The 24678-nt window shown below is 54.3% G+C and overlaps 1 protein-coding gene and 1 long non-coding RNA gene across 7 annotated transcripts in view; one reads left to right on the top strand and one right to left on the bottom strand.

Annotated features, from left to right (window-relative positions):
* The window catches only part of STAB2 (stabilin 2), a 139565-nt gene that overhangs the window by 70824 nt on the left and 44063 nt on the right, over window positions 1-24678 (top strand). For 4 of the 5 annotated variants that reach the window (XR_013350892.1, XM_077846120.1, XM_077846118.1 and 1 more), the window contains exons 27-39: window positions 1196-1291; window positions 3311-3358; window positions 4740-4876; window positions 5836-5950; window positions 7569-7646; window positions 9501-9599; window positions 9720-9827; window positions 12803-12934; window positions 15781-15909; window positions 17189-17245; window positions 18200-18295; window positions 20394-20589; window positions 22492-22587. Coding sequence is in view for 4 of the 5 variants with exons in the window: in XM_077846120.1 (XP_077702246.1) it covers window positions 1196-1291; window positions 3311-3358; window positions 4740-4876; window positions 5836-5950; window positions 7569-7646; window positions 9501-9599; window positions 9720-9827; window positions 12803-12934; window positions 15781-15909; window positions 17189-17245; window positions 18200-18295; window positions 20394-20589; window positions 22492-22587 (1387 nt within the window). In the remaining variant the exon portion in view is untranslated. The remainder of the gene's footprint in view (window positions 1-1195; window positions 1292-3310; window positions 3359-4739; window positions 4877-5835; window positions 5951-7568; window positions 7647-9500; window positions 9600-9719; window positions 9828-12802; window positions 12935-15780; window positions 15910-17188; window positions 17246-18199; window positions 18296-20393; window positions 20590-22491; window positions 22588-24678) is intronic. The other variant, XM_077846119.1, reaches the window with a different exon arrangement.
* LOC144282464 (uncharacterized) lies at window positions 13599-23064 on the bottom strand. Of its 2 annotated transcripts, XR_013350897.1 has the most exons (5): window positions 22815-23064; window positions 22314-22561; window positions 15760-15858; window positions 15288-15515; window positions 13599-15087 (listed from the first exon to the last, which is right to left on the bottom strand). It is a non-coding gene; the product is annotated as an uncharacterized LOC144282464 (long non-coding RNA). The 2 variants fall into 2 exon arrangements; XR_013350896.1 differs by lacking the exon at window positions 15288-15515 and having other exon boundaries at window positions 13600-15087; window positions 22815-23051.

Here is a 24678-nt window from a genome sequence, read left to right on the forward strand (position 1 = left end):
TCAACATAAGCAAAAAAAAAAGAAGAGGAAGTATTTTGGAGGAATGCTCCCACGGTAGCTTCACGGGCAGGAAATACAGGGAGACGTTCAAGGACCCGGAATCCAGGCCTGCAGTCCCACGCTCGGGGCCACCTCCTCTCCAGTCCTCCGGGGCTACGCCATCTCTCATGTTTCTTTTCTCTGCGCATCTGCTTTTTCTGTGTCTCTCCCTCTCCCAACTTTTAACGCTCCCCTTTGCACCGCAGGGACATGGTTCCCTCTTCTTCCATCAACATCACCCCCACCCCAGTGATGCCCACTAATGACCTGTGTCCCAATTCCCAATCACAGGAGAAAGGAGACAGGAGAAAGGATCTGACCAGCCCGGCTGGACCCACATATGAGCCCATCAGTTATGGCCGGGAGTTGGGCACGCAGTTGCCAGGTCCCACCCCTCCGTCAGAGACGGTAGTTTATAAAGAAGCAAACTAGGGGACATGCCCCACAGTGTCTCCTTCTCAAGAAGCACGAGAGCACGTCATAAATCTGAAGGAGAGCCAGCGCTTTTGCTTCAACACGAGAAGTTACTACAACCGCCTACTCATTCCGAGGCATGGAAGAGCCAACGTAGGGCCCCGGTCCCTGGAGAAAGTGCACAGGGCGCCCAGTGCATGCATAAGTTCGCATTTCAGATCCACAGTCCGTCTGCAGCACCAGTATGGCCCCAGCATTACGTGGGACACACGTACACTAGAACTTACTTGGGTTTTTTTAAAGATTTTATATATTTATTCATGAGAGACACACAGAGAGGCAGAGATACAGGCAGAGGGAGAAGCAGGCTCCCTGCGGGGAGCCTGATGCAGGACTCGATCCCAGGACTCTGGGATCACGAACTGAGCTGAGGGCAGATACTCAACCACTGAGCCACCCAGGTGCCCCCAAAACTTACTTGTTTACCTGAAATTCAAATTAATGGTGTGTCCTGGACTTTTTATGTGCTAAGTCTGCAAGGGATGGAGAGAAAGAACCTCATCGTGATTAAGCAGCAGCTGCAGCAGACATGCAGGCAGGAGCCTTTTGCAGTGACAGGCAGGATCAGCGGGCCTCTCCCTGCGCCTCCCAACCCCGAGTCGCAATTCTCGCCTGCGATGGAGCCTGTGGCTCCGGGGATGCTGAGGGAAGCCAACCCTTCCTTTTCTCCTTGCTTCCTCAGGCAACCTGTCAGCTTATATCGTCGGGCCTCTGGAGCTGTGTGTGCCCGGAGGGCTACGAGGGCGATGGGCTCCTGTGCTATGGAAATGCTGCGGTGGTAAGTCACCCAAGGGGACGCCTGTGCAGAACCATGCACACAAACTCTTAAAAAGCAGACTGTCTTAGTGAGGCTGCTTCGAGGTGATCTACCAGTCGGGTGCTCCAGGAGGTCGTACACACGCAGGTGTGCACGTGCCCTGGGGTCACACGTTCCACAGTCTGAAGAGGGCTGACGTCTATTGGCACCCTCCATGTCCTGGGGATGGGGACTTCCGTTTCTTGCTCTTCTACCTCTTTCTTTCCCCGACTTCTCTGATGAGCCGCTGACTGGCCCTGGTACACTGTGTAGGTGTTGCTGGGTGCCCTGAGGAAGGAGAGCCATTCCGGGGGCTGCGTGTCTGCCGTCCACGTGCCAGGCATCTAACTTGATTCTTGACATGCAGCCACACCCCATGTGAACCTCACAACCACTATCTGAGGCTGAGACCACTATGTGCCCATTTTATGGATAAGAAAACAGAAGGACGTGTGAGTGGCTCAGTCAGTGAGGTCTCCAACTCTTGACTTCAGCTCAGGTCGTGATCTCAGGGTCGTGAGACCTGGCCCCATTCTGGGCTCTGCACTTGACTGGAAGTCGGCTTGAGTTTCCTTTGTCTCTCTACCTCCCCCCACTCTCAAATAAATGAATCCACAGAGAAAGTAAAAAGAAAAAAGAGGAGGGGAGCAGAAGGGAGGAAAAAGAAAAGGAAAAAGGAAAGAAAAGTGAGAGCCTGAGAAACCTGGCCCAGGACCCCTGGGCAGCCGGGGGGACCCACCAGGGGCTCTCCAAGCACCGGGCCCGCAGGAGCCTCTGCCCCAGTACATAGGGAGGGTCCCATTCACATCACACTGAACTGTCATTGCTTGGAGGTGACCCATCCCCCACCCAGACCGTGAAGTCTGGAGGTGTCCTTATTTAGTTTTGAGCGACCCATCGACTGGTCGACCGTGCACTGCTGTTTACTAACTCCGTGTCTCACAGCTATTTACTGGCCCATTAGCCACCCCGAACACTCTAGGGAGGAGCTGAGTTGACTCTGACACTTAGCCTCTGTGCATGTTTGCCGACATCAACATCCGTCTTCGTGCTGTGTGATCCTTCAAAGGCTTCCCCCCACTGACCCCCCTGCGAGTGCAGGGTCCGTGCAGCCCTAGCAGCAGGGCGTCTCCAGATTCATTTCCAGAGAATACCTGAGCTCTCAGAGAGGTTAGCTGACGTGCTCCAGGCCACACAGCTAGCCCACGGCAGACTTGGCAACGAGGCCCGTCTGTTTCCACCCAAGGTCCGGTGGTCCCCTGGTCACACCCACACATGTCCCTGAGCTAGTGGCATCGCGGGCTTCTTTTCCAGCACTGATGTACCCCAGCAAGTGTAAGCCGTGTGAGAGCGCAGGTCGTCCTGTCCACCCGCTGCCCTTCGCTCACCCCACAGGGTGCCCTGTAGCTTCTCAACATGCCTTCCAGGGAGAGCGGGGTGCTTGGCTGCTGAGCGCGCCCCGTGTGCCTACCCACCCCACGCAGGGGAGGCACACACTCCTCCGAGATTCACGGCATCCTGTGAGCTGTAGCATTTTTGTCTCGGTCTTAAGGACAAAGTAGAGGCCTACAGGGTCCCGGTAACATGCCTGAGGAATCAGGGAGGACCGGGCCCAGTGAAAACCCTGGTGTCGGCCCATCCCTGCCACTCCTCCCTGGCCGTGGCAGGGTGCACGCCCTGAGCCCAGTGACCCGCACACAGCGGCCAGTGACCTGCACACGACAGCTGCCACTGCCTCACACACTCACTTCTGACTTGGAAGGACGTCAGGTGGTCGCTCCATCTGAGTTTCTAGAATTAGTCCTTGACCCCACAGGTAGAGAATGACCAAGCCGTTAGGTGGGACCGACACGGGCAGCGTGGGCAGCCTGGTCCCACCGCGTGAGGGCCAATGACAGGAGGTTGGGCGGGGCGCACAGGCGTGCTGCCATCCCGCTCAGTCCCCGTCCCTCCTCCTGTGTTCTCTCTCATGTCTCCTCCCCGCCGGGCGACACGGAGAAGGAGCTGTCATTTCTGTCCGCCGCAGCCCCGTTTAACCAGTGGATAAATGTGAGTACGTCTGTGGGACAGAGGGAGTGCGCATGGGCGGGGAACTCTGCGTGCCTGTGACAGGAAACCCAAACCGCAGCTGGTAGGGGGGGGAGGCGGTGGAGAGCGGCAGTTCCCGCCCTGACCCCTGACCGCACCTCAGGGTCACACACACATTGTTTATGTGGCCACGCTTAGGCCCCCCCCCAGGTACCCTGTGGTGGGCCCAAGGCTCCCCTGGGGATCCTGCCACATGGGCAGGGTAAAGGACAGCTGCTCCAGGTGGGGCTAGGGAGCTTTGCAGCCAGTTGGGGGCTGTGTGCAGCACCACCCACAGCTCAGTCCCCACCCCAAATCTAGGTCCTCCATGACTGCAGAGCACTGAGGGGTCAGGGTCCACAGCTGGAACCTGGGGTCATCCCCGTCCCCATGCCAGGTCCTCCATGACTGCAGAGCACTGAGGGGTCGGGGTCCACAGCTAGAACCTGGGTCCGCCTGTGTTCAGCTCTCAGCCCAGGAGGAGCTTCCCCGTCTTCCCTGGAAAGTCCTGGGGTGAACAATCCTGTCCCCAGTGCATCCAGGAGGTGAACGTCTGCGTCTGTGCCTAAGGCCCAGGTGCCCCCAAAGCATTCGTGAGCTCCTCGAGTAGCCACTCGCCCACACAGACCTTGCCCGGTCAGCATGGCACCAGGGCAGCTGCTCCTGTCCTGCGGGGCCTGTCCCCACCCCCACGAGAGAGAGCAGGACAGGGTCTGGCAGCACAGGCTGGTCCCCATACAGAGCACGAGTGCAGTGGGGCACATCTCCCCTAAGTCACCTCCAGTCCTGTCATGGTCACAGCCAGAAATGAGCCGCGGTGGATGAACGCACAGAAATCTAGGAACATGACAGACCAGGACTTCCTGTTTTTTCCTGGGATCAGTCGTGAAGCGTAAGCACAGCACCTCTGCCACGAACTAGCTCCGGGTGAGAACAGAGTAGGCCAAATTTGATTTCAGGAGCCCAGTGCATCCTCCAAGCTGCAAATCCTCCTGTAAACTTCCTGTCATCCTTATCCTGGGGTGTCCAGGGCTTTAGGGCTCACACATCCATGCATGATCATCAACACCATTCTCTGGTTCTTGTTTAGACTACAGAGTAAATGACTGATAACAGTTCAAAGTCTGACAGGGGCTCAGGAAAAGTTGTCTTTTGACCAAGCTGACCCATTTAAATAAAAAGAATGCACGTCAGAGGTGGGGTGAGTGAGTAGGTGGGATGGATTAAGGAAAGGGGTCCTGAGTCCTTCGCAGCATCCCTGAAATCACTCCCGAGGGAACCTGGCTCCTTGGCCAAGCACGCAGTCCACGCGGCCTGCCCTGTAACCTGTCTCAGACCCACCTAGTCTCCCTCTATGATGCAGGATGCCTCTCTGCAACCCCTGCTGTCGGCTGCCGCCAACCTCACCGTCCTTGTGCCTTCCCAGCAAGCCATTGCAGACATGGACCATGATGAGAAAACCTTCTGGCTGTCCAAGAGCCACATGCCAGCCCTCGTAAAGTAGGTGTCCTGTGTTCTGTTCTCCATGCTATCATCCTGGCGTCAGGGTGAACAACGCTTGTTGTGCCCAAGACTGCGAATCCGAGAAACCACAAAGGAGCCGACACACGATGCAAATGCATGAGGGTGTATTTACAAGCTCGAGCTTGGGTCCAAGTATACTCCATACAGCAGAGCAGGGACTTGGACCCCGAGACTAAGAAGCACAGCAGTGTTACAGGGGCCAGTGGCCAATGAGATTGTAACATACGCAGAAAGTTACAGTCATGTTGGTCCACACGCAGGTGGCCAATTGAATTACGATTCACCTTATAGTGACCATTTGAACTGGCCTATTATTCTGGTTAGAATTGGCGCGCAGGTTTGGCGAGCAAAAGAGGGGTTTTCATTCTTTGGCGGTTAAAGGTCAGAGGTCCCGCATTCCTATGTGTGCTAGTTTCTGATAAGGGTGTGCTTAATAGCTAAACTAGGGTGAGGGAGCGCCTTAAACAACAGGCAGGTCGTGTGGAGGGGTTTGCATGAGATGGCGGGTGTAGCACAAAATGGAGTTAGTCCTGCTCTGCTTGTCCAGGGGTAGGGGATTTTTGTTAGATTTCCTGGGTCCCACAACGCTCAGTGGAGGGGGAGCCCTGGTCCTTGGCACCCTGCAAAACTCTGCGTGTTCTGGAACCCTCCTCGCCTCCTTCCCCTGGGAGGTGGTAGCTCACACCCAGCTCCCAAGTTCTCGCTGACTGCCTTCCATACGTTCGGTCCCTCCTCCAAACGCCCCTAGAATGTGGGTCTACAGCTGTGCATTGGGGTGTGGGCTGATCCAGTAAGTAACCCAAGGTGCCAGGGTTAGGAGTTCCTGGAGAAGAGTCTGACCCTGGTGGTCCAGCTCTAGAACCGGGTTCCTTAGCTACTTCATGACAGTCCTCCATGCACCGATGTTTTACGGTTGGCCTCATGGACTGTTCCAGATACCACATGCTGCGGGGCACCTACGGACTGGCCGACCTGCAGGCCCTGTCACCCTTGGACAGGTTGGCCACAGCTTTGCCGGGCAGCTTTCTTCATGTGGCGAAGGCGGACGGGGTAAGAGAGCGCCATAGCCTGTCTGCTAAGCAGAAATAGGCTGTTTGCATGTGTGCTGTCTGCGTGTACAGCGTGTGCACCACAGGAATACATGAATGGAGTAGGCCAGGAAGAGGAGTCTCATGGGGGCGCCACCCAGCCTCAGCAACTGCCAACGTGTCCTGACACACACGCATTACCCCGTAGTAATGAGGCTACGAAATGTGACCCTCCAGCCACAGGTCGGCCACAGGCACTTCCTGACAGACCGCAGGCCGAGCCACAGAGGCACACTTTTCCATTGTTCTGGGTAAATATCGCGCACTTTCCCAGCCTTGGCTATTCATAGTGACTAACACGAGCAGGTCCTGGTAGCCATCTAGCTGCGCCGTCACAAGCCACAGGATTTTATGTGACATTAGAGTCACTGAGCAGATACCAACTGAGCGCAAGGAAGAGTGCAGCCCTGCAGAAGCCTGGCTCCCGGTGTGGACTGCCATGCACTAGAGCCTGCACTCAGGCCTGCTCTGGGAAGCTTGGCTGCCTTGCTGTACACGAGTGTTTTAAAGCACTTTCTGTGCGGTGCATGAGGTAGAAAGGAAGGTTCTCCTGGAGAGGGAGAACCGCTACATCAGTGCACGTGAGCCACCTTCCAGAATGCTTTAGAACTACTGCTCTCAATCACCTTTCCCTCCCGCTCGTCAGTGCAAGGTGGCCAGGAACGTCTCTCCAGGGCCTCTGCCGATGTGACCTGGGAGCTGCCAGGGTGAGACAGGCCCGCGTCTGGACCTAGGGTCCCAGGAGGGATTTCAGACAAAGGGTGGGGTGGGAAGAGGAAGAAAGAAAGTGGACAGAAGGGAGCACGGCCAAGCCATGGCTGCTTGGTGGCCAAGCCAGGTGGGTAGGTCGCGTAAATAATATTCTTGAGAAGTAGCTGGGTTCTGGTCAGGAAAGTCAGATGGAGCTGCTGGGGCCGCTGTAATGGCACACCACCAAGCGAGAGGCTCAGACAACAGGGAATTCCTCTTACGGTTCTGGAGGCCAGGCCGGAGGCCAAGCTGTGTGCAAGGTGGGCCCCCGAGGCTGTGGGAGGGGCTGTCGCAGGCCCTCTACTCAGCTCAGGGCTCCCACCCCCACCCCACCCCCGCCCCCGCACGGCTCTCCATGTCCCCCTCTGGAGGACCCCAGCCGAATGGGAGTACGGCTCACCGACCGGTCTCACTGTAACTCAAGTTCCTCTGTAAAGACCCTGTTTCCCACTAAGTCCCCACTGTGAGGTACTGGGTTAGGACCCCAACATGTGAGCCCCAAGGACACACAGTTCCACCCACGACACCATCCACAGATGCTTTCAAACTACAGGATGGCTGTACTGAACCCCAACCAGCACCCTTTGAACGAAGCAGAAAAGAACAGAATCGGTGTTCAGGAACCTCCCAAAAAGTAGAGGAAAGTATCACTTCACTGCGCGTGTGTGGTGGGAGGGTCAACTAGTGTGTCACGATGTGAATATACCTCTAACCTCAGGTCATGGTTAAAAGGGTCAAAGTCACGACTGCTCAAGAAGTGTGAAGTGCAGATGTAGTTTCAGTCCCTGAATCACTGCCCTGTGAAGACCTACCTTGATTTGCATTCACAGAATATCACAATTGAAGGAGCAGCTATCATTGATGGTGACAATGCAGCCACGAACGGCGTGATACACGTCATCAGCAAGGTACACATTCGCAGCCTTCCCCGCAGACGGCTCTTCTGACTTCATCCATCTGTGCTCCCGCACCACATCTTTTGGGGGCAGAAACACCCACCTCTGGCAGGGGTGGCATGTGTCGTGCTCCATGACATCAGTGCTAAAACTGCCTAGAGGGTCAGTCGGACTCTGTGCTACTTACCCAGCTTCCATTCTGCAGTGACTCCTACGTCATGCGTGGCCACACGTGTCATATGTCTCATTTACGTGAAAGTCTTCCCCAAGAGCTGGGGAAAGGGCTGGTGGTTACAGGTCGCTCTTTCCCTCCCCTTTCTGCATGATTGCCCCCTAAAAACATGGGGTAAGGAAGGCCTAGAAAAAAGTGGGAAGGGGTAGAAAAAGTATTTTTGAAATTTTCATTGTCTTCTAAGATGCGACGCAACAGTGTTCAAACGTATGAAATAGAAAGGAAGAAAGGATAGCGAGAAACGGAGTTTTAAGCTCTCCTATAATTTTCAGTTACTATATTAGGATTTTCATTGAAAATCGGGGTTAGAACTTAGGGCCTTATGGGAACTTTTGGAAGGTGGAAGATAGGAAAAGACGATTAACCAATACCATTTCCCCTAAAATTATCCCCCTTGGCACTTAAGTATGCACTTTTGGTTTTAATCTACAGAAAAGGTCAACTATTTCTGTGCAGCAAAGAGAGGCTATTTGTGAGACTCCTAGGTGCATTATTTTGCAAAAGCCTTGCAATTCCCTTGGATTACCAGGAATCATTAAGAAAACCCACATTTTTGAGCTAGTGGTCACTTGCAGGGAGCATGCTGGATTTACGACTCAGGATGCAGACCAACATTACTTGCCAAGCTTACTTTTCCTCTGCGATCCTGGCTTCCCAAAGCACTAAATTACCCCCCGCCCCGCCCCTTTGCATTTCTGGTGGCAACACCCAGCAGTCCAAGGGTGCCTCAGCCCTCTCCTCTCCTGAGCGTCATCCCTCTGGGACCTCCTGCAAGCCTCCCTACCCCACAGCCTGAGTCATCAAGGAGACGGCACATGTGGCCAGGCCACACGCCCTCTTTGCACCTCCTCCCCCCTCCTCTTCCCTCCCTGGGGAGCACTAAACACCCTCTCTTTGTGCCTCCTGCCTAGCAGGCCTCCCCCAAGTAAAGGCTAGGTTACTCCTCTCTCCCCCTCTGTACTTCCAGGGAATCGGGGGTGGCAGACTCACCTGGCATACTGTGCCCCTTCCTCGTGGTGTGGCCCGGTCTCCACAGTATGGCATGTCCCCAGGGAGGGCTGCTGTGACTCGAGGTCCCTGGTTGGGCCTAGCCTCGTAGCCGCTGACAGCTGGTGGGCCTGGCAGCACAGTCGGTGCCAAGCCCTGGACAGAAGAGCATGTCCTATGCTCCCACCTGGTGAGTGCCAGGGCCTAGGGAGCACACTACGGCTGTCCTAGCCTCACGAGGAGGACGCATGGAGCAGAGCTCCGGGGTTAGAGACCCGCTGAGCAGGAGGTGACCAACCACCGGAGACTCCTGTCTGTGTGCCATCTCTGTGCGACCGCTGGCGGCAGTGGCTCCCTAAGGTCCTCTCACACCTGCCCTTGGACAGGGGTCCTCAAGTCAAGGTCACCATGAACACTGGCACGCGGGTGCCCAGCCGAGGGTGGTGGCCTGGGGCTCAAAGCCAGCACACTGCAGGCCCCAGGCTGCACCCCCTTCAGCAGGTGGCTCTCAGAGGAGAGCTGCCCCTTGCAGCAGCCGCAGGGACAGCGTGGGGACTCACATGCAGCGGTCCTTGTCAGTGCATCTGCTCACGTGAACTGACCTGCCTGTGGACACAGCTGACAGAATGCGGGGGCTCCCTCCCCAGGTGCTGATTCCCCGAAGAAGTCTGACTGGCCCCTTACCGAGCCTGCTGGCGCGGCTGGACCAGATGCCCGACTACTCAACCTTCCGGGCCTCCATCACCGTGAGTACCATGCGTCTAGGTGGCCTTGGCCAGGAGGGGGGATGCAGGGGGACACAGGCACTGCGAGTCTTAACGCCTTCCACCTTAACGCCTTAATGCCTTCTGCCTCTCCCATCACAGCAGCACAGCCTGGCCGGTGCCATCGAGGCAGCCGGGGCCTACACAGTGTTCGCTCCCAGCAACCGTGCCGTGGAGAAGTACCTCCAGGAGAGGAAGGCCGCCACCCTAGTAAGTAGGGGAAGTAGGGGAGCCACTGGCAGGTCTCCACATTGTGCTCACCCACCCCCCCGCCCAGGGGTGGCGCCCTCTCCAGCACCCTCCCTGTCTGCCTCAGGAAACCCCAGAAACACCCTGTCTCTGGAAGTGGCCCGCCCCCAGATACCTGCAGCATGTGCCCCAGGAAGCGGGCCGGACCCCATGCCTCCTCTGCGCCCTGGCCTCCCAGTCCCCTGGTCTCCTGGTCCCTGTGACAGGGATGCAGAGGAGGCGGGTCATGTGTTCCTACCTCCTCCCCTCCGGCCTCCATCCTCCCTGACTCCTCCAAGGCCATCAGGGGATTTTGTCAGGATATCAGTCCCAGTCGTGCCACTCGGTGCCTCGACACCCTGGGTGCATCCCCATGTCTGCAAGATGGAGTACAGACCACCCAGCCAGGAATTAAGGCCTCTGTCCACTGGCCACCAGGCATCCTTTAGTCACCAGCGGCTCCAGAATTGTCATAGGAGCGAGTCACCCTGTTCCCAGCACCCCCACGATGAGAGGACACGCGTGACGCTATCTGCACAGCAAGCACACTGTTCCCTGTAGCTTCAGACAGGGATGCGCGCTGGCACGTACTGCACGCTCAGCAGCCTCTGGCCTTGGTGCTCCCCATAAGGCCCCTCTGTGCTCCCTGCATGGAACCCCCACGATGCTCTCCGCACAGCCCCCCCGTGCTCCCCACACGACCCCCCACCTCATGCCTCCTGCACAGCCCCCCATGCCCCCACACACACGCGCACACACTGACACACATGGACACACGCGTGCACATGCACCCATAGGTGCGCATGCACCCACTACCTCCTGAATCACCCAACCCTTGTCCACATCTGTTCTGACCTCCTCGGGGAAGCCGGCCAGTTCTGGCCTCAGAGCCATCAGACGATCTGTCCTGTGAGTGTGCACCATTTGCACACCCTCCAGCATCTGTGCAGTGTTATGAGTGGTCCTTTGGGCCTTCACTGGCCCAGGGGGCTCTGGAGCCCGTGAAGGCGGGACCTACTCCTGAAAGTGGCCAGCGCAGCTCTGGGGGGGCAGAGACCACCCTCGTCTGTTTCCCCAGCCTGCCCGCGCCCAGCGAACCTGTTCAGGTGTTGCTGCCCTGGGATGAAACCTCGTTTTCCCCAAGAGCCCAAGGATCATTTGAAGCTACAAAGACAGTCTCAGTTAAGTTCAGAAAAACATTCCAGCCCTGTCAGAGTCGCAGGGCCTTTGTCTTATTCTGGGGCCAGCCAGGGGCCAGCAGGGGCAGGACATGGTGCCCGAGAGACTTTAATAGTGTGAACGGTTTCTTGGGCACAAATCGGTGTGGGTGTAGGTGACAGGTGAAGAGGAGAGAGAAGCCGTGGGGTGGCAGCTGCAGGAGGCACTCCCTGCCCCCGACCAGGGTGGGAGAGCAAAGGGCAGAGGTCAAAGTCACTGCAACTCAGAAACGGAACAGCCCACAGAACCTCTCAGGCTATGGAGAAGGTGCAGGTCGCCAGGCGCTCTGACCCCACCCTCCCCCCACCAGGGCCTGGGGGCCAGGAGCAGACCCAGTGGAGTGCCTTGCCCGCCCCAGCCGCTTCGTCGGGGAGACAGCCCTCCCAGAGTCCACTGCCACTCCCAGGGCGCAGGTGGGCTGGGGGTGCCCACAAGGACAGGGAGCAAAGGGGAGACGTACCCCCTCTCCCTCCTTCCCTCTGACTGGCCTCAGCCTCCTTCCAGCACTTTCACTGGCAGAGCTGCGCAGGAGTCGGGACACAGGCAGTTGTAGACAGCGGTCCCGGGCAGTCAGGGGCAGGCTGGGAGCTGAGAGACCATCAAGTCACCTGCGTCCAGCCTTGCCCAGCAGTGCTTCTGGTCCCACCCCCACCCCCATCCCGGGCTCAGTGAGCTCAGTTGTGGTGGCATCAGGTTTGACATTGAAGAGCAGGAAGTCTCAGTGGTCGCTCAGGAGACCTTAGGGGCAGGAAGGTGCTATGCCTGACCCGTATGTCCTGGGAAGCCAGCGCTCTTTCTGGGCTGGGCCCAGGGGCAAAGCCCACGCTCGTGCTGTCTCACTCTCCTCTCTGTGTCTCATTCACTCACCCTCCTTCTTTCCTTTTTTGGTTTTTTTTTTCCTGTGAATCCATAAAATATTTATTACGACACAGAGAGAGAAAATTGCAGAGATTATGTTCAAGTGACTAATCTTTTATAGCCCCCCATCCCCCACCTCCCACATCCCTCCCTCCCATCCCTCCTTCCCTCCCTCCAGTGCTCCTGTGGCTCTTCAGGGACCCTGCTCATCCCTGGTTGTCTCTGACTGCCCTTGAGCCGTGTGCATGCACCCTATTCCTGTAGTCATGTCCTCAGACCCTAGGCCTCCAGCTTCTCCCCAGGGCCTGTGTGCCCCCCGAGGCAGTCCTCCAACACAGGACCTCAGGCCCAGTCCTCCAGCTCACAGGACGCGCTGTCCCGGAACAGCGACACCCCTCCTCCCTCCATGATGGACCAGCCTGCCAACCGTCTGAGGTGTGAGACCCTCAGGTCTCAGTACCGCCCCCATCCCACAGGCCACTGTATCTGCAGAGAACACACATCCCATCTTTCAAAAAATCCAGCTAGATCTTCTTATAGGCCCCTGAGGTGAAACACAGGCTGAGGTGTGGGACTCTCCCTTCCTAGCAATGCTCTTCAAATAAATCATCTTTAAAACCCTCCATCAGGTGTCATGCCCTCCACCTGGGTTTTAGGGTCACAGCACGAGTTCTGGGCCATCCCACCTGGAAGATTGGCCAAGTGTGAGGTGATGTGTCTCCATTCAGTATCTGACATCTACTGTGCCTGATGCCTCTACAGCTTCCTATTCCACAACCTGTGGCTCCTATCCCTCCCACCGTGCCTGGCGCCTGGCAGCCTCCTAGGGCCCACAGACTCGCTGACCTGCGGGGTGACTTCCAATTCTGTTTGTTGTCCAGGAGGAGGACGTACTCAGGTACCACGTGGTCCTGGAAGAGAAGCTGCTGAGGAATGACCTGCACAGTGGCATGCACCGGGAGACCATGCTGGGCTTCCCCTACCTACTTGGCTTCTTTCTCCAGGATGGCCAGGTGAGGTCTTGTGACTTCAAACCTAGGGGTGCTGGCCTTTCCCCCATGATCCGTCGTCACCCCAGTGCTCCCTGAGCCTTACCGACAAAGCGCAGTTGCCTGTCTTTCACTAGAAGGCTGCTCACTCGCCCTCCCCGGCACCAGCCTTGGGATAGTTAGAGTGGGCCTCACCAGTCCTGGCACTAACCCTTTGACACTGAGTCCTGACACAGCCCTTGGGCAGTCCCCAAGCAGTCTGTAAGATAGAAGAGGACCCACAGCAAAGCCCAACTCCCAGGACGTGGCACCGGCTTTTGGGGGCCAACTGACAGGTGGGACCCAGCGGCCACATGAGTGATGGCCCGACAGCCTGATCGTCCAGACCGCGGTCCTAGGACCAATTGACCCCCACACCAGCGCTCCAGCCTTCATCTCATACAACCTCTAAATAGGTCCGTGTTCAGAATTCACGCAAGAGAATTGATGAGACAAGACACGTAAAGTACTTCAAGCGTAATTCTGATGACCTATTTCAAACCTCAAGGAAGAAGATCGTTTATGGACATTCAACAAGAAACCCAAATGTAGCCCTAGTATAAATCCTCCCGAGGAAAACAAACAAGAATAAATCATTGTTTCAGGTAGACTACGCACCGTATTGAGAGGACGAAAGTTTAATTACAGACTTTTTTTTTTTTTTTTACAGATTTTATTTACTTATTCATGAGAGACACAGAGAGGCTCCCTGTGGGGAGCCTGATGTGGGACTCATCCCAGGACCCTGGTATCATGCCCTGGGGCAAAGGCAGACACTCACCTGCTGAGCCCCCAGGTACCCCATCACAGACATTTTTTAACTATAATATTTTTTTGGTCCTTTTAAAAAGTGCCGTGTTAAAAACAACATTCTCAGTGGTATCATCATTTTTCACAAGTGAATTTTTGCGGACGTTTTGTTTCAACCTGCTTGAATAAAAAAAAAGAGCCTAAATCTTGGTTACAGATAGAGCTGACTCCAGGTATTTTCCTCTGACTCCTGTAAATGATCCCACCTGTCACGTCATGACGTTGAGGAGATCCTTTCCCTATTTGTCCTGGTAAGGCAACTTGTTGTTGGTAAAGGACATAGATGTCTTGTGTGTTTATCCGTATCACTCCTTGCTCCGTCACGTAGAGATGAACGTTGTCTCACGATCACTTGAATCAGGGTCAGCTCTGTCACGTTTATTTCCCGGTTGGTTGGAAATCCTTGGGTCCAAAGCAATCTTTACCTCATCATACACAAACGCTTCTATGTCCCGGTCAGGGTTCTGCTCTTCCCGGTAACTCCTTCCCTTCCTGGAGGGGCGAGGGAGCCGCGGGGACAGCCCTCACAGCCAGCTAGCTTGCGCTCAGATAAGAATTTCAATGCAGCACACAGTGCTCTTGAGAATGAGAATTATTCAGACTCTTTTTAAGGCCACATCCACAGGGTTACAGCATCAGAAGTCCCATCACTTTGTTGATTCTCAAGCAGCTCCGTGTCTCCGCTTTGGGGCGTCTGTGCTGCAGCCCCACTGACACCAGCCTCCAGCCTCCCGCTGCTTTCCCAATCTCAGACCCCACCTCTGTGGGGTCCACCGCGATTTGTCTCAACGCCCAGCGGAAACTCACCTGATTCCAGCTGAATCATAAGGGCCTTGGACGTGCCAGGGCAGTTCACATTTCAGCACCTACAAGGAGTCATTTCAGTATCACGGCTGCAGAAAACGTGGGATGTTATCCGTCATTCTAAAACCCTTACTGGATCCAAACTCAACGTTTCCTTCGGACAATAAGGATCCCCCTCTCCCACCCCACACCTACATGCACGCACGCACGCTCTCTCTCCAATTTCTTTTTTATTTTTAATTTTTATTTATTTATGATAGTCACAGAGAGAGAGAGAGAGAGAGAGGCAGAGACACAGGCAGAGGGAGAAGCAGGCTCCATGCACCGGGAGCCCGACGTGGGATTCGATCCCGGGTCTCCAGGATCGCGCCCTGGGCCAAAGGCAGGCGCCAAACCGCTGCGCCACCCAGGGATCCCTCCAATTTCTTTAAAGAACAATTTGTTCCCAATTATATTATTTATACTGATGAATGAATGGATGGATTTGCTTGTTTTGCATCACTCAATCATCCCAGTGGTCTCTCCTAAAACAAAACAAAACAAGTTTCAGCTCAGACTTGAATCTGAGTCAGCAGTGTATACCACAGAACCTCACAGCACACAGCATGCCCCGGGAGAGGGTACCACCCACTGGAACACTTTTCACAAGCAAAAAAACTAAAAAAATGCTCATTGTTTTTTTTTCTTAAGTGCCGGGGGCTTGGCCTTTCTGCAGGTTGCTTACAAGTTACCGGAGAAGGGTGCTGAGAGGCCAGCGCGGGTCGTTCTCCGTGCCTGGTTTGGGCAGGTGCTCAGACCGCCAGGGCCACCGCCCGGGCACAGCTGAGCTTGCCCACACAGCCTTTTCGCCAGTGAGACTCATGTGACCGTCGTGAGTCAGGATTCTTCAGTCACAAATCAACTAACATGAGGGTGGAAAGAGACCTTACAGGTGATCTAGAGCAGCCTCTTCCTTTTACAAAAGAAGAAATTGAGGTTGAGAGAGGAAAGTTACGGAGTCCAGGTCCCCCACACAACAACATGGTGCCAGATGCGGGCCTGTCACCCAGACTCCCCTCCATGAGGAGAGCACTTCCTACGAGCGGGCGTCACCTTCCAGGGGAACACTGCCGGACACATCCCCCAGCTGCTGGGATGTCATAGCCTCGGGCCCTTAGCTTCCCTGTTTCCCTCGAAATCCCCACAATAAAACTCACATTCGACCCTCTTGTTCACAGCTGTATGTAAACGAGGCTCCAATAAATTACACCAACGCAGCCACTGACAAGGGAGTGATCCACGGTTTGGGGAAAGTTCTGGAAATTCAGAAGAACAGGTGTGTCAGTAACGACACTACTATTGTGCGAGTAAGTGATATCCAAGGCCAATGAGGCAACTGTTGGCTTCATTTTTTGTGAATTTCTTAAGCATATGATTCATCTATCCGGGTCTCTCAGTTCAGTTCAACAACACACTGAATGAGCATCTGTGGTGAATGAAGAAGCAGAATCAAAGATAAATAGGACACGATCCCTGCCCTCTGTGTGGGCTCACAGTCCGGCACAATGAACCGTAGCGTCGGTGCCAGGGAACCTCCTGGAGAGTTGTATAGAGCAAGACTCAAGCCATTGTCTTCCCAGAGAGAAACAGGCCAGGCCTCGCGTAGGTGCAGAGAGGGGCCTACAGTGTGCCCAGGCAGCTGTTGGCCACGCCTGCTCTGCTGGGACAGAAAATACGGAGATGAGAGTATTTCCATGTAACAGAGAATGCAATCCCAGGACTCCAGCCCATGGGAAGGTGTGGGGCCTTTCCATAACAGTGACAACTGCTGATGTTGGAGGCACTTATTAGGCACCAGGCACTGCCCATACTTTATATAGTTATAAGGATTTTATGCAGGTCGATACACATGTTGCATATATCAATCCGTGCTCATGACACCCTACAAAATAGGCATGATTGCTGTCCCCATATTACAGATGGGGAAAGGGAGCCACCAAGAGGTCAAGTAATGCTCCCAGGTTCACAGGACCAGCAAGTGGCAGGCAAGGAGTTAAATCCAGGCCCCAGAGCCAGAGCCCTGAAGGACCACACTGTCCTGTCTGGTGGGAATACATTAAGAATTAGTCACATCAGTCTCCTCTTGTCCTAGGAATGGGTCACATTCAAAAATTTCTGACATTCTTCATGTGCGCTCATTGTTGTAGGACAGAGCGTATCCTCTGCATGCCAAGCCCTCGGCTCCCGGGTGCTCCCAAGACAGGGTGTTAAGTGTGACCCATCGTCTTAGCCTGAGAATCTGGACCAATTCCCCAAATAGTGCATTTTCCACACATGAGGCTGTTATTAAAGGAATTGGGGTGTAAATGGGATAAGACCTCCTCTGGGTAAAGGATTAGTAGCAGCATCAGAAGGGTACTATAGAGGAAAGCGATGCTCAGACACCCCAAGCCTCGAGTAGTTGGAGTGCAAGCCTAAGTGAATAGGACAGAGGTCAACTGGATGAACCTCCCTAATACCTTTCTGAGTCACAGTTCTATATCCTAAAACCTTCAACTCCAAGGTCTGCAAAGTACTTGCAGCCTCACTTTGCGCTAATAGTAATAACCATGAAATGTTCACTTTTCCTCTCTGTGCTTTATGAAGGGAAAATGTGGGAAGTGTTTCCAGCAACCCATCTGCCCAGCTGGAACTAAACCACTGGTAAGTATTTTGTCTGCTTTACAAAGTAGTTTGCAGCTCTCAGGAGGTCTAAATCAGACAAAGAACCCCCCCCCCAAAAAAGGAAGGAAGGAAATGAGCCTCAAGCTCACCTCATTTTCACTGCCCTCAATTCCTGCACTTGGTTTTAATTTAATTTTACCTTCTCTTATTCATCTTTCTAAAGTCTTGAATCTATTTCTTTTTGGGGGGCCAAAGCAAAATTTAATTAATACCTAAATAGGAGCTGGGGTTCACATCAGTTGATGTGCAATACAGGGAGGGATTTTTCACTTTCTACATCTTCCAATCCCAGAAGCCAGGTGAGGACAAGAGCAAGGAATCTTATCAGACAAGGCAGACTCCACACCCAAAACCATATCCAATCTGGGTGAATGTCACCTGCCTGATTTCCTTTTACACTTGAAGTTACAACTTTCTCCAATAAACAGACAGCAAACTTGGGAGAAGTAAACATGTCTTTGAGTTGACAACCAATCTGGGTTTCTCGTAGCCACTTATTGCAAAAGCTACTTCTAGTAATGTTCTAATAATGACCAAAAAAATAGATGCTTCTGCACCTTTCATCGCACGAGAATAAGAATTTGTGATGATACGATGCTGATTCTCTCCCTAGACTCAAATCTTGTTATTGCAGGATGTCTTTATCTAATGTCCTTGACAATCTTCCTAACGTGAGTTGGTTTTCTAGACCAAAGTTCTTGTTGCAGAAACACTGTAAGATGTAATCAGTTGGCTGTTGACACCTGTTCAGTTCTGGCAGCCAACATGGAGTTTGCATGTCTCCTTTTCACAAAGCAGCTCCAAGAAGCCAACCCCTTCCCTGTCCAGGACATTTCAGGCACAGAAAACTCAGGATGTCACCCACCTACTTGCCCTTAGGAACTGGAACTTCCTCCTCACCAAAGAGCTGACACAAGCATCTCCATTCCACAGGGCAAAGAGATAAAGAGATGTATCTACACCATCTATTTCATGGGCAAGCGATCCCTGTTCATTGGGTGCCAGGCAAAATGTGTGAAGACCATCATTGTGAGTACAACGATCGAATTGCCCTTCCAATTCTGGCAGGAAGTCATATCATAGGTCACACTTTTCAGATGCCTTCACATCGATCCTTCTGCCTCTCCTCTTCCCCCTCGTTGTCCTCGCTGTCACTGCCAGGTAGCAGAGGTGGCAGGAAAACTCAGGACAGACACCTCAGTCGGGAAACAGGATAAAGCTGTGATATTCCCTTGCACCGTGAGGAAAGTGAAGGACTGAGAGTCTGGGAGGACCACCTCGGGTCACGGCAGGGCCAGAAGGAAAGAGAAGGTGCACCTGGCTGTTTAGAAGACAGGCCCCAGAGCTCAGCATTTCTGCACTGTTGCTTTGGAATATGCAAGAAAATTCTCTATAACTTCCTATCCTGCTTCTTTCCCAGAAGACCAGACATCGCCTCTGCCAACCCTACAGAAACAGGATGATTCAGCCCTTAGGCTGCAGAGCTTGGGGATGCAGAAGGTTTTGTGGGTTTTTTGGGTTTTGTTTCCCAGTATCCAAAAATGTTTTACTGGAACACAGCCATGCTCAGCCATTTATTTTTTTACTGAAGTTTAATTAACATATAATGTTATATTCGCTTTGCATGTAAGACACTGTGAGTCAATAATTCCCTGTGCAGAATCTAAAAACGAAACAAGGGAACAAGGAAACAAACCCCAAAAAATGAAAACAAAGCAAAACCAAAAAAAAAAAAAAAACCCAGGTTCTTAAACACAGAGCTAACCAACTGGCAGTTGCCAGAGGGGAGGTGGGAGGGAGAGTGAGTGAAATAGGTGAAGGGGATTGTGAGGTACAAACTTCGAGTTACCAAACAGGACAAGGATGAGAAGCGCAGCATAGGGAATATCGTTAGTGATCTGTGGTAATGCCCCCTTAATGTGATGAGTGCTGAGTTGTATAGATGTGGGTAGTTTGGTGCTTTCGGGAATAAAGGCAGTTTAGGGGATTAAAGTGTGACTTATGGGGCACCTCGCTGGCTCAGGGCATGATCCGGGGTCCTGGGATCGAGTCCTGCATCGGGTTCCCCCCAGGGAGCCTGCTTCTTCCTCTGCCTGTGTCTCTATCTCTCTCTGTGTGTGTCTGTGTGCATAACACAATTTATTGTATTTATTTATTCATGAGAGGCACAGAGAGAGAGAGGCAGAGACACAGGCAGAGGGAGAAGCAGGCTCCATGCAGCGGGCCTGACGTGGGACTCGATACCGGGTCTCCAGGATCAGGCCCTGAGCTGAAGGCGGCGCTAAACCACTGAGCCACCCAGGCTGCCCAAATAAATACAGTCTTAACAAAAAAGTGCACTTATAACGACGAGCACTGAGTAACGTACAGACTTACTGAATCACTATATTGTGCACCCGAAACTAAGATAACATTGCATGTGAACTGTACTGGAATTAAAATAAAAAATGAAAAGAACAGGAAGAAAGGGGGCCCCAGGCCAAGGGCAGAGTCCATAAGGCTTCTGGGAAAGATAAGAAATCTGCATCCAAAATGCCCAGGGCTTCTCCTGCACAGGACCTGGGGGTCAGGAGCATAGAGTCAGGGCTCAGGAGCACAGGGTCAGGGGTCAGGAGCCTGGGGAGGAGAATCACCCCCCCACCACCACCATCATTCTTTTGTTGTTGTTTTTGGGTTTTGTGTTTTTTAATATTTTATTTAAATTCAATTAACCAACATACAGTATAACGGCCAGTGCTCATCCCATCACGTGCCCTCCATCACCCAGTCACACCCCATCTCCCCCACTTGCCCTCCTGCAACCCTGTGTTTGCTCCCCAGAGTCAGGAGTCTCTCATGATTCGTCTTCTTAAATTCCCCCCACCCCCTCAGTACTCTTTTCTCTGTTCCTGCTGCCCTCCTTTCCCTCTGGCCTCATTCCTGTCTCTCCCCACACCCACCCCACATCCCAACACCTCCCCTCACTCCAGCAGCCCCCCAAGCTTCCTGTCCCCCTCCCCGTGCTCCAGCAGCCCCCAAGCTCTGCATACCCAGCCCCGCCCCCCCACTTTCTGGACCCCATAGCGGCCAGAACCCACGGATGGAGGGCCCCCCTGCCCCGTGCAGCCCGGCCTGGTCCCCCTTACAGACCCGAGAGTGCTGTGCCGGCTTCTATGGCCCCCAATGCCAGCCCTGCCCTGGGGAAGCGGGAAACGTGTGCTTCGGGAACGGGATCTGCTTGGACGGCGTGAACGGCACAGGCGCCTGCGAGTGTGGACCGGGCTTCGCGGGCACGGCCTGTGAAACCTGCACCCCTGGTGCCTATGGGGCCCACTGCGACCAAGGTGCGCACCCTGCCTGCCCCACCCTCACTGCTCCGCCCGCCGCCTCCCCCCCAGGGTACTCCCCCCAGGGTACCCCCCCAGCCCCACCTCTGTCATCCTGGGGATTATAAGGATGTCTGGGTTGGGTTGTTTGCATAGAACCCGGTTTTCAAACACTCTCAGGTCACTAATCGCACCCTCCCACCCCCTGACCGCCCTGCCATCTGTTCCTTGCCCCGCAGCCAACTGCGGGCTCCCGTCTGCCTGTGCGCTGGCCCCGCAGCTAGCCTCTCAGGCCCAGACATTGCTTCAGAGGTGAAGCACCCGTGGGTGCTAGGTGTCCGGCTCCTCCCACGTACCTGTGCGCCTCTCTCACAGGGGGGCCTGTGTGTGAAGGCCGGGCTGCAGGGCTTCCCCCGAGGTTGCACCCGGGGGAGGCCTGATATTTGAATGCATGTCTTGCTGGGCCCCAGAGCCTTGCCTTTGAGTTGTGCTGTCCCTTGCCGGCAGATCATTAATTCACCGTCAGCAGGCCACAGGCTTTAAGCTGATTTCGCAAAAATCATCAGCTGTTTGCATTCTCTGACCCGGACTTCCTCCGGGGAGGACACATGCTTGGGAACAGGTTCCTATCCCATAATGAGAAAACAAGGCATTTTTCTCAACTCTGCCCTAAAAGTCATACGTTGCCGCTGGTGTCACTGCTTTGTCATCAGTTCCTCCAAGCCAGACAAAATCTGTATGTAAGGGGATCCTTGTCCTTGGACCACATAACACGTATTTGCAAGTCTAGCACCGCCCCCCCCCCCCCCATCATTTGGAAGCATCTTCTGCTTTCACGTGTGCAGGACTTCTGCACGGGGGATCCGTGCTCTACCTTCCTGGGGCCAGCTGAGCCCCAAGGCTGAACGCCTTGCTGGGGGGAAGGCATTCACCCCAAGGCTTCCCACCAGTTCTCAGAGGCGGGGCTGCCAGGTGACCAAGGACCTGCTGTTCCATGCGGTTGAAGTAGGCAGAGCCGCCGCAGGTCCACACACCTAGTGGACAGACCCTAGGGAGCCAACCTGATCCCATCCAGGTGTCGCCCTGCGTCCTCAGATGGCCTCAGCTGAGCACACTAGCCCCGCATGGGTCACCGACCCACAGTGCGACCCAGTCCCACAGGTCACGACCTGGTCCGACTCTGCCCCTGCCCCTGCCCCTCCTGCCAGCCCAGCCCAATGAAGACAGTGATTCTCTGGAACCAGGCTAGAGACCGAGGTGCCCTTCATGTGAAGAGCTGCTTCTAGTAAACGATCCCTGAACATGGGTCCAAGGACTAACGACCTGTGGGTGCTTTTCCGATGTAGGAAAGACATTAGGGCTCGAAGCCAGTGGCCAGGAAAGAATTCTTGAGATGTCTTTGGTAGAAAAGTGGTTTTGTTAGAACACCCGGACAGGACTCATGGGCAGGAAGAGCTGCACCAGGGTCACGGGGAGGGCCCAGCGTAGACTCTCAGGTTGGGAGGTGGGTATGGAGAGCAGAAGCCTCCCGGGTGTTTTGGAGACAAGGTTTCCAGGATCCTTAGGGGCCCAGCTATTGTTAGGAAAGATCATTTATTACTGTTTTGTAAAAACTCAGTCATGAGACCCCTAGATGTATATCAGTGGGCCTTATGCTTGGGGGTGGCTGCCAACATGGATCTTGGGGGTGTAGAGATAAAGAAAGTTTCCAAAGGAGGTTTTCTACATCAGAGTAGACTCACCAGGTCCTGGGGCTTGGGCTGAGATCACCTTTGCCCTCAGCAAGGGATCAGCCTCTGGGCGGCTGAGCCTCTGGAGGGAGGTCCGTTTGCCTGTTTGAAGGACTTGGCGGTGGGCTGCGGTAGTGAGGACGTTTAACAGTTTTCTTCTGCCCTGTATCCCACTTCGATCTCCCCTTAGTGTGTTCTTGTGTCCACGGGAGATGCAGCCAAGGACCCTCAGGTGACGGCTCCTGTGACTGTGATGCTGGCTGGCGAGGAGTGAAATGTGACACCGGTAAGGGCAAGCCCCCCCCCCCAATGACACCTTTAGGGGCGCCGTGGGGGCTCTGCTCAGGTTCCGACCTCAGGATCCCAGGATGGAGCCTTGTGTGGGCTCCCTGCTCCCTGCTCGGCAGGGGTCTGCTTGTCCCTCTGCCCCTCCCCTGCTTGTGCTCATGCTCTTTCAAAAACATAAATAAATCATGAAAAAAAGAAGAGCATAAAGGAGAAAATAAGACCTACCTTTCCACAGCCGGAAAGAGCTATCATTGATATTTTACATTCACCGCCCCGTCTTTTTCTGGGAGTATGAACTTACAGGGTGACACCACGCTCCCCAGGCAGCTCTCATTCCACAATATGGGATGGATATCTTTCCATGTGAATAAATGTCAGTAAGTATCAGTTCATTTCCATGTGATATTCTGTTACACAACTACCTCACACTTTCTGAGACCGATTTCCTATCGTCATCGTCATGCTGCAGTGAATGTCTCATACACACATCTTTTTGCATTTGTCTGATTCACCCACTCTGGTTTCTAGAGATGGGGTTTCTAAGTGAGGAGCAGGCACTTTGGGGGAAGGGCTGGCTGCTTATGCCACACTGTCCTTCAGGGAGCGCATCCATCTGTTTTCCCACTAACAGGGCCCATCTCCCCAGCCCCACCACACTCACTGATGTTGCTCCTTTTTTTCCTTAAGATTTACGTGTTTACCTCAGACAGAGAGAGCGCTCCAGGGGAGGGGCAGAGGGAGGGAGAGTCTCAGGCAGAGTCCCCGCTGAACACGGAGCCCAACACCGGGCTCACAACAAAGACCTGAGGCCAGGGCCTGTGCCGAATCCAAGAGGCAGATACTGAACCAAGGTCCCCCCTGGACGCCCCTGTGCTGATGCTTCTTAATGTGCCGAGGATAGGCTCCACACACCCTCTTCCTTCTTCCCTTGCTGGAAGGAAGACCCGGTCCTCCCCCACCTGCTTCCCCAGGGAAGCCGCTGGGCCACCAGGCCTCCCAGTCCTGCTCCCTCCTCCCTCACTCACATGTCTACACTGTTCTAACCCCACCATCCCTCATGCCGCTCGGCTGCCAGCAGGAGCCCCATGACCTGTCCCCCTGCCCCTGGTGGCATCCTCTGCACGACTGTCACAGATGACTTTCCAAAGCACAGATGTCTGGGTTCGGGCTACTGCAACAAACACTGTAAACAAGATGACGTATTAGGAGCAGGTTTCTCTTGAGCGTCCTGGGTGATGGAAGTGTGAGGTGAGGTGCTAGCACCGCCAGGTTCAGGTGAGAATCCTCCTCTGGCTTGCAGACTGCTGCCATCTCATGTCCTCACAGGGCAGAAGAGGCGCAAGTGCCCTCCAGGATCTCTGACAGGCTCTAAAGCCAGTTGTGCACCCTCCACCTTTAGGACCAGCTCCCCAGGCCCAGCCCCCAGTACCGTCCTGGCGGAGATGAGGCTTCCCCATAGGACTGGGGGGAGGGGAGGCAGGGGACACATGTTCACCCTGTAGCAGTAGGTAAGATTTTATTTCCCACGATCCCGCATCGGGCTCCCTGCAGGGAGCTTGCTTCTCCCTCTGCCCCTGTCCCTGCTCATGCGCTTGTTCTCTCTCTCTCTCTCTCTCTCTTAAACAAACAAATAAAATAAAACAACAACAAGCACAGCCCCAGATTTGGCTCGAAGTTCTGAGAGGAGTTAAAACATGACTGAAATACCTGCATATTTCAAGCAACAGGGATTGGAGGGGGAGGGGACAGCATGCAGGAAGGCACCAGGCTGCACCTCGTCCCCAACCGGGGCTGTCAGTGCGGGCCACCACCCCTGTGGTCAGGACCTTCTGTGGGACGGGCGCTTTAATGAGGCTCCGTCCCCAAGCTCTTAGTATGAGCACCTGCCCCCTAGGGCCTCCTCCTTTATCTCCAACGATTTCTTTCTGGATCCGCCCTGTGGGGACATGCGCTAGCTGGGCCTCTGAGCACAGGAAATTTAGGAATGAATTGGACTAATAGATAACAGGTGCCTGCTGAATGCCTATGTGGCCCTGGGTTATTTTTGCATATACGAAAGGAGGAAAAAAAAACCTTTTAATATTAGTTG

The sequence above is a fragment of the Canis aureus genome, chromosome 13, assembly GCF_053574225.1.
Source record: "Canis aureus isolate CA01 chromosome 13, VMU_Caureus_v.1.0, whole genome shotgun sequence".
In the NCBI taxonomy this organism is placed as follows: Eukaryota; Metazoa; Chordata; class Mammalia; order Carnivora; family Canidae; genus Canis; species Canis aureus.